The sequence below is a fragment of the Charadrius vociferus genome, unplaced genomic scaffold, assembly GCF_000708025.1.
Source record: "Charadrius vociferus isolate BGI_N301 unplaced genomic scaffold, ASM70802v2 scaffold675, whole genome shotgun sequence".
NCBI classification, from domain to species: Eukaryota; Metazoa; Chordata; class Aves; order Charadriiformes; family Charadriidae; genus Charadrius; species Charadrius vociferus.
Window position 1 is genome coordinate 162,836 of NW_009648554.1, and position 13,992 is coordinate 176,827.

At 36.6% G+C, this 13,992-nt stretch overlaps 1 protein-coding gene across 1 annotated transcript in view; it reads left to right on the forward strand.

The window, feature by feature from the left end:
• The window catches only part of LOC104287393 (A disintegrin and metalloproteinase with thrombospondin motifs 6-like), a 160,151-nt gene extending 148,793 nt beyond the window's left edge, over positions 1-11,358 (forward strand). Inside the window, exons 22-24 of the mRNA XM_009886090.1 lie at positions 6,040-6,216; positions 7,450-7,606; positions 11,249-11,358. Coding sequence (XP_009884392.1) covers positions 6,040-6,216; positions 7,450-7,606; positions 11,249-11,358 — 444 coding nt within the window. The remainder of the gene's footprint in view (positions 1-6,039; positions 6,217-7,449; positions 7,607-11,248) is intronic.
• The last annotated feature ends 2,634 nt before the right edge of the window (positions 11,359-13,992 follow it).

Sequence of the window (13,992 nt, forward strand, 5' to 3'; positions counted from 1 at the left end):
GTGGACTTCTGGGACCAGTCGACGGGCTGAGCCTCTCTTCCCCCCCATAAGGACGCTCGTGGGTAAGATTCGAACACTTGGCTATACCAAGTGCTTCCCCGGGAAACTTAGAAATCTCTATATAGAGTGGTTTTATAACTTAGGGCATTTGTAACCGAGCTATATTGCTAGCATCTTTAGTATTCGCACGTGCTTTGCAGACAGTCCCTATCACTGGCAATCCAAAAGAACTTGTGTATCTGTTGTTTAAATAAACTGCACTGTGTAGGCTGCTAGTCGTTTGGGTTTTCTTATTGAACGCGACCGAAGCGAGGCCATGTTAGTTCATGAGCACGACTGGGCTGAAGGTGCAGTCTGCTATGAGTGTATCCAGAACCATAACAGTTTAATATATTAAATGTGCCTGGACTGATAGTGGTGAATTGGGCATCACTCAGAATCTAAACCTAGCCGCACCTGGCCTCCCACCTCGGTGAGGAGTGTTAGAACGCAAGGGGGTTTATTTTCTGCCAAAACTACTTTGCCCCTTTAACACAACAATGCTTCAATTTGAAGTCATCTTTTTGGGAATGGATAACTAGAGTTAAATGTATATAATATCCCTGAAGAGATTTCACATGTGCCTCATCCTTTTGTTTCCTGCCTCTCTTGAAGATACCCATAACCTAAAGCGTATCAGTGTACCCTAAATAACCTCCTTCTGTTCCTCAGCTATCACATATTGATTACTTGGTCATCTTATGCTCTTTTAATATATCCAGACCTTTATCCTCCCTTTTTTTCATTTCAGTTAGTGATCTTCCAGTTTAAATAGAGGTTCTTGTTTTGTTTTTTTTTTTGAAATGTATGGTCTTACACATCACACTGCCAAATTTCACTTCATTTCAATTATTTGTGTCTTCACGGTTGTCCAGTTCTTTCTGTAGAACATACCTCTGTTGTATCAAGGTTAGTTACTTATCTGTGCTAGCCACTAATTTCAGTAATGCTGAACAACTGAAACTACTTTTGTATGAACAACATTAAGTAGACTATAAAAAAATATTAATCAGATCAGTCCCATGACTGATCCTAGAAGGTCTTTGCAGGTTGCATCTCTCAAATCCTGAACTTTGACCATTTGTAATCCCCCTTTCAAATACTTTACTGAAGCTCAGGTAAGTTAGAACTGTTCCACTTACTTTGTCTAAAAAAAAAGAAAGGAGAGTATTAGAGTAAACTGGAATGATCTGCCAATGATATACCCATGATTCATTGTATCCCATTTTCTGTGTATTTGCTTGCCTTTAAACAGTCTTTCATTCAAAATCAATTGTAAATCACTGCATATTATAAAGATTAATGTGCCTGTAGTTGCACAAATCTCTTTTATGCACAGATACTTTTATCTCCAAAAATTGTTACAGCCTCTTGAAATTCAAAGCATAAAGAAGGAGACCTACTAGCATCACTGTGAGCACCTGTAGAAGTGGTACAGAACAGCTCTTACAATAATTTGTTAATACAGGTAATATAGTTCACAGAATCGCAGAATGATTGAGGTTGGAAGGGACCTCTGGAGGTCATCTTGTCCAACTTCCCCTGCTCAAGCAGGGCCACCTAGAGCTGACTGGCCAGGACCACATCCAGATGGGGTTTGAATATCACTAAGAATGGAGACACCATCCATTATTAGTTAATAGTAGTCTACGTGTTATAGTAGTACTTAAAAGTAGTAATATCTGCATGTTAAATCACAGTTCTGTGAGCTGCCATGGAAGCTGTTGTTCATCTCCTTGCTGTTTGAATTTCATGCTTGTATAATCTCCATCTGTTCTCCTTAGCTGAAGAAACTAGTTGTGTAGACAAACTGTGGTGGGTTGATCTTGGCTAGATGCGGGGTCCCCAAAAAGCCACTCTATCACTCCTCCCCCTCAGCTAGACAGGGGAGAGAAAATATAATGAAAGGCTTGTGGGTCAAGATAAGGACAGGGATATCACTCACCAGTTACTATCATGGACAAAACAGACTCAGCTTGGGGAAATTAATTTAATTTATTGCAAATCAAATCAGAGTAGGGTAATGAGAAATAAAGCCAAATCGTAAAACGCCTTCCTCCAACCCCTCCCTTCTTTCCAGGCTCAACTTCACTCCCGAATTCTCTTCTTCCTCCTCCCCCGAGCAGCGCAGGGGGACAGGGAAGGGGGGTTGTGGTCAGTTCATCACATGTCATCTCTGCCGCTCCTTCCTCTTCACACTCTTCCCCTGCTACAGCATGGAGTCCTTCCCACAGGAGACCTCCACGAACTTCTCCAACGTGGGTCCTTCCCACAGGCTGCAGTCCTTCAGGAATGAACTGCTCCAGTGTGGGTCACAAGTCCTGCCAGCAAACGTGCTCCAGCGTGGGCTCCTCTCTCCATGCATTCACAGGTCCTGCCAGGAGCCTGCTCCAGCACAGGCTCTCCATGTGGTCACAGCTGAATCTTAAAGTGTGTCTTGCTCTACATGCAGAGCAATTTTATTTTTTTTTACCCCACTGTTAGCCAGCATTTCACACAAGAAGTAGGCTACCGTAATCAAGGCAGAAAAGGTTTTAAATGGACCTTGTCCCTACCTGAAAAGTTGCAGTGTATTCCAGCCCTTTGGAAATTACTCTCACTTGGAAAGAGTAGAAAGGAAAGGAGTGAGAAGGAAAGAATGGATGAGTAGAAAGGGATGTTCAGTTGAAGACTCGTTCATACCACATCCGTGGCATTGATAGTTTGTAAGTTCTTTGTGTGCATTATCATGATACTTTATTTCTGATTGGAATATCTGGGCATCATCTCAGTACTAACAAATAATAGTATCCATATGACAAGTTACAGAGCACTAAGTATACGTTGACTATATGCTATTCCTCTTTAGCTACCTCCTCTAGACTTTACTCACAAATACATCATCCTTAGATCCATCAACATTGCCAGCCTCGTAAGAAGCTTGAACAGCTTTTAAAGGCCTTCACAACCAGTCTTTTATACAACAGGAATGTGTTATAATTTTGAACACAAATGTTCTAATATAAAGATTAAAGCTCTGCTAAGCTTCTGGTTGTGGTGGTATTTTGTCAGGATTGTGAAAAAGTACTGACTTCTTTCTGGTATGAATTTTGCTTGGTGTAGCTTGGCAGAGTGTCTTGACTGATGATACCATTTTAATACAATGAGAAAAATGTTTGGGGTTTTTTTTGCTGTTCAGTGTTCCCAGAACTATAGTGTATTTAAATCCCTATAGTAATATACATATAAACTTTTTTTTATATATATGTATTTATATGATTTTCTGATGGAAGCATGAAAATGAAAACAAGAGTGAACTCAAAATGTGAAAGAGTTGAATACTGCTTCCATTGAAGCCAACGGCAAATCTTGCTACTTTTCTCTGGAATGCAAGTACTAATGCTTTGTTTTTATAGTCAAAACAAGCAATACTTGATACAAATTAAGCAGTTTTAGAAATTTTATATGCTAATGCACTTGAGCATCAATATAGTTATACATTTTTTAGTCTCCAATGATAATTAGCAAGAAATTTTGTATCTTTTTGGTCAGAGAAACAAAAAAATTTTGTAAACATAGAGATTAAATAATGTTTTTAGGAGAATGTAAAAGTGGTTATATCAAATAGTAATTAAAGTTAACAGCGGCTTGCCTAGCAGAATGTAGTCATTCTCAGGTAACATCAGTTTTGCCATAAAATTTTTTATGCTTTGCAATAGTTGAGCTTTGACTGAATTATTCTGCCAACTGTAAATTACTTCTTTTATATTTTTACACATAATAAAATATAAACCAGCAAAAAATAATCTAAGGATTTCTTGGGAAGAGTCTTATCAAACAAGCACATTTACTTTGCATTCACATTACCGTTAGTCAGAACTTCCACTGAGCGAGTCAAAAATTCTAGAAGCATTTGGTAATGGGAGACACTGTTTCCTGGGCTTTTTGTCTGTGTATTCTGTCTTTCATTTGCTGTGGAGACATAAAGTTTTTGTTAAATTCTACTGATGCTTTTTATTTTTGGTGATTCAGTATTATTGTAGGCAACCTATTTCCTTACTTCACTTTCATTTCTGGGGACAGGGTGTAGTCCATCTTATTTAGTGAAGTTTTGACTATGACTCCAAAAAAGTGGGTTTTTTAAGGGATGTTGTTTTCTTCTGGTAGCAGTAGCTGATTTTTCTCAAATGGCAGCTTAGACATAGATAAAAGAACGTGTCTTCAAGCCGGACTAGAAAATGGATGCACCTAAACTCAAATTTTGATCCTCAAACTCCTATTTATTTGCCACCGCATTCTAGAGATTATGAAACTCTATAGGCTCATTGGGTTTTGACATTTATTCACTGATCATCGGAAGTTCTACTTGCCTGTCTTGACACATAAGAGAAGCTGAGTGCCAACCTCTTGCCAAACCCACACAGTGATTCACACACCAGACATTTCTCCACATATCCTCTCCAAAGGCCTCAATTAAGAAGGCATTCTTAGAGCACGTCTAATGAACTGAGTTCCACGTGGTACAGCAATAGTTGTCTATTTTAAGAGTGGGCTGGTTGTAGCTTGCTTTTTTGCATTTTTATATTTCAGGTTTTAGAATGCAACATGCAGAGTACAGAACATAGGTCTGTGCAACTCTGAGGAGTTTCAAGCCTCTCTGTCTCCTGCTGTTCTACAAAGTGAACTGATCACTAATCTGTAAACTGCTCTTACGATGGCAGGCGGGTCCTTTCAACCTTGTCTCTTTTCTGTTCTTTTTTGGTTAGGCAGAGATGGTTTAGAATTAGGCATAGAATAGTAAAGTTTGGATCACTCAAGTAATTTTCTGAAAATGAATCTTAGGGTTTTTTCTTTTTTACCTCAATTATATAATGACCTGTTTTGATGGGTGGAAGGTCTTTGGCGTGCCACCTCTTGAATTTTGCTTCAGTTCCACATAGTATTATTTACCAGATAATGTTTTGTCTCTGCAGCTGCTTTCATATGAAAGGCTGTTCCACACTTGACAGGTTTAGCGTAATCTGTGTGCAGGATTTATGGTATCAGAAATTGATTCTGATTCAAATACTGCACTTATGCTTACAGGATAAAGTTTAACATGCCTCTAGGGAATTCTAAAACTGTGCTTGCAAAAACTCCTGCTCAGCTGTTAAAGAGGGACTGATTTGGGGAGGGTCCTAATTTTTTTTAGCACTTGCCTCTTTTCCATTCTGCAGTTATGCTAATGTAAATGACAGTTAATAGTCAGTAGGAATAAGGAAGGAGAAGGTGGGGGGAACCCGTATTAAGAAAGAGGAGGAAAAGCAGAGGTCTTCAGACCTGCTTCTATTCAAATTACTGTTTTATTATCTGCTTGCTGTTAGAATGAGCAGAGGAGTGATAAAAGGAGGAAAACCAAGAACTGTGAGAAAACAGAATTAAAATTTAAATAGGAAAGGAGAGAAAAGCATGCATTGCAGGGGAGAGGGTACAGTATTTCTCTGAACCAATAATCTGGTTTCTGTGGAGTCCAGTAAAGCATTTATCTTCCCATATGTTTATTGGGGAAAGGTGTTCATTGTAGCTCAGTGGTCTGTAAGTGAGGTGGAGAAAGACTGTACTAAGGTCATATTAAGAACAGAGTTCTACTTTTAATTTCTGAAATGCACACTCAAGTTTGTTTCATAATAATGTTACATGTGGCAGACCTTTCTACTTTGCAGCAAAGTGCTTTTCTTAAACATAACTAAAGGTTTTTTATATATAAAAGTAAATAGTAATATAACAGCCTAAATATAAATAGCAAAGGAAATATGCTTTTATCAAATTAAAACTTATAAAAACTTTAACTTAATAAAGCAATCATCAGTCAGCTTGTTTGTGTTTATAAACATTTTAAACTTATTGTCATCTCTGGAAAATTGTGATTATAGTTTAATTATAAGAACATAAATATATTCTTCAGTTTTCCATAATAGCATTTCTGACATGTTTACTGACTTTTTACTGAGATTTTAATTATTCATTTATATATTTTTTCAGTGCACACCAAAGTGTGGCCCAGGGTTCAAACACCGAATTGTTCTGTGCAAAAGCAGCGATCTTTTAAAAACTTTTCCAGTCGCGCAATGCCAAGAGGAAAGCAAACCTCCAGTCCGCATCCGCTGTAGTTTAGGCCGATGTCCTCCTCCTCGCTGGGTCACTGGAGACTGGGGACAGGTAAGATAGTTCATATAAGTGTTTATTGCTGTTAGTCTCCTACACGTTAGTACCTTTAAGGATAAGATGTTGCTGGAAATGGATAAAAGATGGTTCCCGTGACTGAAACAAAAGCTTCTCCCCTGTTTGTCTCAGACTGAAATGTTATTTTGAATGATAGTTGTCTGCTTAACCATAAAGGATTTGCTGACAGTAATCTAGTTTCTACTGGATGAGTTTCCGTATGCATTTTTTTTAAAAAATAAATAGTCCTTATTACAGCTTTTTAGAAGGGGATTTTGGAATACAACAATGTTGCAAGGTTTAGTATTTTTAAAACACATTTAACCTTGTAAAATTTTAATTGGCTTTGTATTTCCATCATGTTTCTCAACTAAGATATATAGCCACCCAAAAAACCTTCAGAGATCTAAATAATTGTACATAAAATATGCTTAATTACCAGACGGGGATCTAAATTGTTACAGCACAGGCTGAATGGTGCTGCCGTTATGCAGTGTTTCTAAATAGGATATACTGAATTTCCTTCTTTCATTATGTTTTTGCATCTCAATTATGATCAATGTCCTGTTATTAAACAATAACTTGATATTTCAGTTTCTAAGTTTGCTGAGTAATTTGCCACTAATGAAAATAAAACACTTAACCAACCAGGGGACAATAATTTCTGATATTACAGTCTATTTGACTTTTCTTTTAAGCTAGTTGTACAGGTGCACATCTATCTTAAGTCAATATGTCCTAAAAACACTGTTTAGTTATAGAAATTAAAAAATATTTTGAAACAGCAAAGTATTTTTGTTTGAAAGATACTTTCCTTTTGTCATAAAAAAGTGCTCTAGCAGATTTGAATTCTTGTTCTCCTTGGTTTTTCTTCTTTGTTCTAAAGTAAATGATTTCTCTCTTGAAAACATGAACTTAAACTCAGACATGATATATAAAATAGTGTAAATTATATTCTTCTACCTCAAATCCAAACTGTTCAGGGACCTAACATTGCATTGTGTTTTATTTTCTTTGAAAGACGAGTGGTCGCATATACTGTCAAAACTCCCCCCAAAATCTAAGCTATTTTATGAAAATTATTTTATGTATTAACCAAATCTCTTCAGATGCTTGTCTTTTTTTTAAAAATTTGTGTATGTGTACTGTTCCTGATTGCTTTCCTGTTATCTCGTTTTACATTTAAAAATTGGATCCAAGTTGTTTTACTTTTTTATCTCTTATTTTTAGTGTTCTGCACAGTGTGGTCTTGGGCAACAGATGCGAACAATACAATGCCTCTCATACACTGGACAAGCATCCAGTGAGTGTCCAGAAACACTTAGACCTCCATCAATGCAGCAGTGTGAAAGTAAATGTGACAGTACACCCATTTCCAACACAGAAGGTAAGTTTGCCATCTTAATATAATTTATTCTGGAAAGAGTAAAGTGACATGGTCAGTATTACTGCATTAATTTATTAGTAAAAGTCTGCATTACATCATCTCAGACTGTGAATGAATTTTTTACAATTATTTTCTAATTTGTCACTGTAGTTCAAAGGTGAAGTAAATAAAAACCTAAATGTAGGTTCTTCATTTAAAAAAAAACACCCTTCAAAATATATAGCATAAATCATGGACAAAATGCTATCATTTTGTGTCATTAATTTTCCGGTCTCTTTATTGGTTCAATGGAAATGTCCATCATAGCAGGGGGAGCATGATATACTTCTCATCCGCTGAACTGTTACCTGTGGTTAACAAAATGGCAAAAATACTTGATTGCATGTTCATTGAAAGACTGGGACCACAGATTTAATGCTGCACTGTGCTACAAGCCTATTCTTATACTTTGACTTACTTTTCAGCTTCTTCTAATTAACTTTAAATTTTTTGGATTTATAATGCCTGTTTGAAATAATTACAGTATTTTTACATGATACAGCCTAATTTAATCAGACTATTAACTAACTTCATCATAACATATTTTTGCTAGAGGATATATTAGATAATGATATTAAAATAAACTTATTAATGTTTATGAAAGGCTCCAGATCTGGACTCATAAATTGTCCAAGCCAACCTATTAGGAAATTCTGTCATCAAAGTACAATTTGAGTGCTAGGCAGGAAAAAAAAGTTTCCTTACTGATTGTAAAAGTTTAGAATAGTTACTCACCAGATGAGTACATTCCATTTTGTGTGGAAGGGGAAAATGAATCAAAAATTACCAAAATACACATGTCCAAAAATAAAGATTGCACAGCAATAATAGTTCTCTTAAAACAGGTATTCCCTAAATTTTGAGTGCTTGACTTTGCAATGTCACTAAAGTTACTCCTTTTAATGTAACTAATCTCTGTGCAGTATTTAATGGAGTATCTTTTATACAGGTTCTCCAGCTACACTGAAGATTAATATCCTATTTATATGGAAGGAATACTCTGATTTTAAATAAAAAAAAAGGCAAAATCATGCTACAGTCTTTCCTGATTTGGTGTTCATTTAATACCTTCTGTATCCATTCAGGTTCATGCCAGATTCAAAGTTGTCATAAAAGTCTGTCAAATTGAGATGTCTGTAATGAAATGGAGCATACTAAATCTTCCCAGAAATACACTGAAGATTCACTATGAGCACTGTAATTTACTGCTTGGAAGTTTTAAATTTAAATAGAGGCTTATCATTCCATGTTGTAATTTGAAAAGCATCCTCATAATAGAATTTTACTTGGTTACTTTAATTCCCATTTTTATGTTTCATGCTCTTAAGTAATCTTTAGGTGATGATTATCAATCTAGGAAACATTCTGCCCTTTAAAGTTCAAAGTCTAACAGTTATTTTATTTCCAAACACAAATGCCTTTCTCCAAAGTAAGGAAATAATAAAGTACTTATAAGTATACGATTAGTTTCAATCTCCTCTTAATTTCAAGATGAAAAACTCATGTTCTTATTTATAGTCATTATGTTAGTAATTCTTTAATATTATCAGGAAAATACACTGATCTCTCATAGATGAATACAATCAGGGATTTTCTGTGTGTGATCTATGGACACTGGGTGGCCATGGACTCTTTAAAGTAGAACTGTGAAAACTATGAAAAGCAAACCTGTTGGCAATAGAGTTTTCCAGGGACCTACACCTTCACTGGAAAAATTTTGGGATCTGCAAATTGAAAATGTTGAAAACAACTTACACAGTATTCCAGATGTACTTCAGCTCTTTGACCTGCACTCTGAGTTGGCCAGGCATGAGCCAGCTCCTTACTGAGAGCCATGCAGCCTCATTAGCACAGTACTTTGCTTGAGCTAATAAGTCCTAGGAAGGATTGAGGGGAAAAAGATATAGCACAATCTCTTCCAGTAGATACAGTTCCCAACACATTGCCACTTAGCACCCCATGTTTGCTTTTGTCCCATATTGAAGGTATTTACTGGAAACCACCGATTATTTGTAAGCGGTTAAGTGGCTCAAATAGCTCAAAAGTAAATGTAATCTCAAAGTTCATTTAACAATTTAAAATACCTACATCCTTTCAGAAGAAACTAGTTGCAATCCATGGAATACTGTTTGGTGTGTCTGTCTGTTGTCTCTTTCATATTTGGCTTACAGATGTCTCGGAGTCAAGGACTGTTGTTCTGTCAGGACTTGGAGCAACAGCATCATTTCCTCCAGTCTTCACTTCTAGATATCAAATCAATACAAAATATGACAATAGTCAAAGTACTGCTACTTTCTTTCCTTTTTATTCACATTTCTTTATAGCTGTTATAATCTGAGAAAGATTGTAGGAGGAAGCCAGTATCAAATGTAACCTTAAAACAGTAAAAAATTACAGCATTCTTTTGAGACAAATTATTTTCTGAGAAATTAATCTAATTTCATTCTTCCCACCAATTCATTTTTGCAATTCAAACTCGTGGGTTTTTCTTTTTCTAAGTATACATCTCTTCCATCTTCCTATACATGAAGCAAGGCTCCTTGACAAAGTCATATTTTAATATCAGTCTGTATGAAACTGTGCAAATGCTTTTGACTAAAAAAATCCCTATCAGGCATCTATCACAATATTGACTCCAGTGCAAAGCAAATCTGCAGTAGCAACATCTGAGCTGTAGAACCTGAGTGTACCATTGAGCTCTCAGATACAGCTGTATCTCCAGCTATAATCAGAATAAGAACCGGGCATGGACCAAACTATTCCATTCCCTATTCCCACCTTCTTTCTACAGAAAGGAAACTGAGCCAGAGAAGAACCACAGCATACTCCAGCAGTGCTCCCGTGTCATACACTCACAAGTCACTTTAGGTATAACCTGTGTGGGATGGAAAAGAAGTAATCCTTCCTCTGCGTGGTTGAGCTCGTTCTCCCTTCCCGGAAGAGTTACTTGCCAGTATGACAAGGGCTGCTGAGGCAGTAATCCCAGGATATAGGGAAAACACAATTACGAAAAAAAGCTCTTGCATGTCTATTACAGGCATAAAAATGTCTTTTCCTCCTGTATAAAAGACAGTGTGGATGTATGGAACCGCACCTGAAATATAATCAACCATTCAGCCTAGTCACTGAGCTCACATTGTTGGTGTCTTTATAATACTTGTTTTCTCCACCCCTCTTAGCTGCAATGCATATTCTATTTCAAGGATTCTTACAAATGCACAGGCATGGTACCAAATAGTGCAAATTGTGTTAGATTTTGGATAACCTCTCACGGATGAATAAAATAACTCCTGAGAAAGAAGATATAAAAGTATTGTAAGAAAAATGACTCATATTTCCTAGCTGGCTAAAGTGATCATTTATCCCAATAAATGGTAATTCTTTCAAGACAAAGTGGGCACACTTCTAAATGCCTGGAAGAGAAGCCCTGCAAACATTTTTATGGCTTATTAAAATATATTGTGTGCACTAGGCTGAACTAGAAAGAGTAGTTACAAAGAGGGCAAGGTGGATGGATAGAGAAGCAGCATGTTAAATGTCAAATTTTCTTTGTACTTTAATTTTTATTTCTGATTTTTTCTCTTTAATGCTCTACATTATTAGAGTGCAAAGATGTGAACAAAGTGGCATATTGCCCACTGGTGTTGAAGTTCAAGTTCTGCAGTCGAGCATACTTCAGACAGATGTGCTGCAAGACCTGCCAAGGACGCTGATGCACAGAAAGCATGAGAATGTGCCTTGTTATTACTGTGGAAAAGTGTCCATCGAAGGGAGCCACATAGCGGAATGAGATTGACGTCCTTGCAAATGCATTACCCTGTGGAAAACATAACCACTGGTCAGCCCCAGCTGACAGGATTTCAATATTATTTTAACTTCTGTGAAGTGGGATTTATTCATCCAAAGTGCTGGACACAGTATAAGGAGGGCATGCCAAATTGGAAAGATCCACACAGCACATACAGAATAGCTTACTGTGGAACATTTGTGTTCCTTTGACTCATTCCAATAGTCTGTTTACCTCCTTGGACCATTAAAATAATTTTTATTATGGACTTAGCAATGACACTGAATCCATTTGTATTTAAAACTTTTTAAAATGTAGCTGTTATGACTTGGTCTACTATGGAAGTAAAGAAAAATCAAAAAAGCGTTAAGTCATGGCTTTAAAATGTTAACTATTTTATCTCACAACACAGCACCACAATTTAAGTTATAAAATGAGCTTGGAAATGTTATTTAAGAAGCAGAAATTAAAACAATATGTATTTTTCCTTCATTCTACCTAATTCCCTTTGGAGTAATCCATATTTCCTGAACACTGCTGTGAACTATATATAAAGCTATACTAAATAGAACAACCATAAGGGACTTAGTTTTAAGAGGTGCAACAGTTATTGCAGTGGTGCATGAAATACAAGTGTGCTATGAAACAAAATGAAATCCGTGTCGCAGGTTTATAGCCATCTTACCATTGTACAAGTGAAGCTGAGATTTCCACTGAAAGGGAATATATTCCAGTATCATGGAGTAGGCAGACTCAACAGTGGTGAAGACTGTATTGCCAGCTCCTTCACTACTACCATACAGGTTGCTTAGAACTTCCACTTTGACTCCAGCTCACTTTTGTTTACAACACCAGCCACAAAGAAGATACAACTTTGTGGGCATCTAGATCTGGTTTACATTTTACTTTTGATTCTCCAACACCATGGAGTTCCAGTGCAAAACATAAGCCTACTGTGTAATAGCAACAATCCTTTGCAAAGCTGAAAGTTAAAATGGATTCCAGATGTTCCCTTCTTTGATCCCATAGCAGAAGGGCATTTGTTTATGAGAAAGAATATCTGAATGTGCAGTTCAGGAGACCACATCTGAGTGGGCAAAGATTACAACCAAAGAATAAAAGACTCATGGAGATATCTAGGTTCTGTTCAAATGAGAAGTCAAAAGTGTGCTTGAGCCAAGAGGCCTGTTGGGCTATCAGGAGAAAGGCACACTGGAAAAGGGGTGGCTAGAATGAAGGCTGGCCACCTTCGCCTACATATTTAAAGCTGGACTATATTTAAAGCTAGGGACAGCTTTCAGTGTGAGACTGGAACTCATGCCTCTAGATTATTAGCTAGATGCCTTAACTATTCTGCTGCCACACTCCACTTATTTCATATTACCATATTTTTAATATTCACCAAATACTTTGCATTTTTAAATGAGAAACCAAACTACTTAGGCAAGTAACATTCAAGAATCTATCATAAAAAAGTTTAATGTCATGCTCATCTTCCCCTTCACTTTTCAGTAACAGACTCAACCAGGAGATAAGGAAAGTGGGTACTTTTTTTGTATTATTATATTGTACTTGAACACTTGCCGTTTGAAGCAGGTACTTGATGAATGTGCTTTTGTGTCCAACTATGCCTCCTTTGTTGTAGTGAAATTAAAATTACATGAACAATAACGTGTTACAAATTCTAACTCAAATAGCACTTTTAAAAAAAAGTACTCTTTTTAGTGAAAAATAATTTCAAATTATCATGCAATTTAAGTGTATCAGTGTATTTTACCAATAACAAGCCAAATGTGTTGCACACTATTTACTAATGTGAATTAAAATGGAACAATAGATATTGTTAACAGGACTCATACTATGAAATCCCCCCAACATATTGACAATCTATCTGTGGGGTTTTGTGTAGCCCACATATTCATGACCATCTAATTCCTGTCATTTGCTACCTCTTGCCAGTATTTCCACTTCCATATGCCTGTGACCAGTGGAATTCATTTTCAGTTGGCTTGCATGTATTCACAAATGCTTATCTGCTGCTCTCATCAACATGTAAACAGCTCCTGTTAAAACTGACATCAGTAGATAAAAAACCTGAATCTAGGAGTTGCACATATGGATTAAGGGCAGTATGAAGTCCTTCTCTGTTAAGTGAATTGACTTTCTATATCCTTTTGACAAAACACCTTGGTGCTAGCATATCCAGGTTAGGTAAAAAAAAAAACAAAACCAAAACCAAACAACGATAAAAGGGAAAGGGGTTGCTATGGCATTCTCTAAGCAAGAGGACTCTTTGTATCAGGGTCCAGTTTTCTCCAGGGTATGATTTTGTTTATCAGCTAATGTGTCTTTTTAGCTAACAAGAAAAAGGGTTTCTATGTATTCAAAAGAAACCTTTTTTTTTTTTTTACCTCACTTAGGATATTAAAATTGTAAGGAGTGTTTCCAAAAATGCATTTTGCTCTCTTACTGGTGCTAGAACACTAGGGAGTCTGATGTTTACTCTGCAACATAACAGCACTGAGGTTGGAATTTATAGAACTCCCTGGAGCAACGTTGA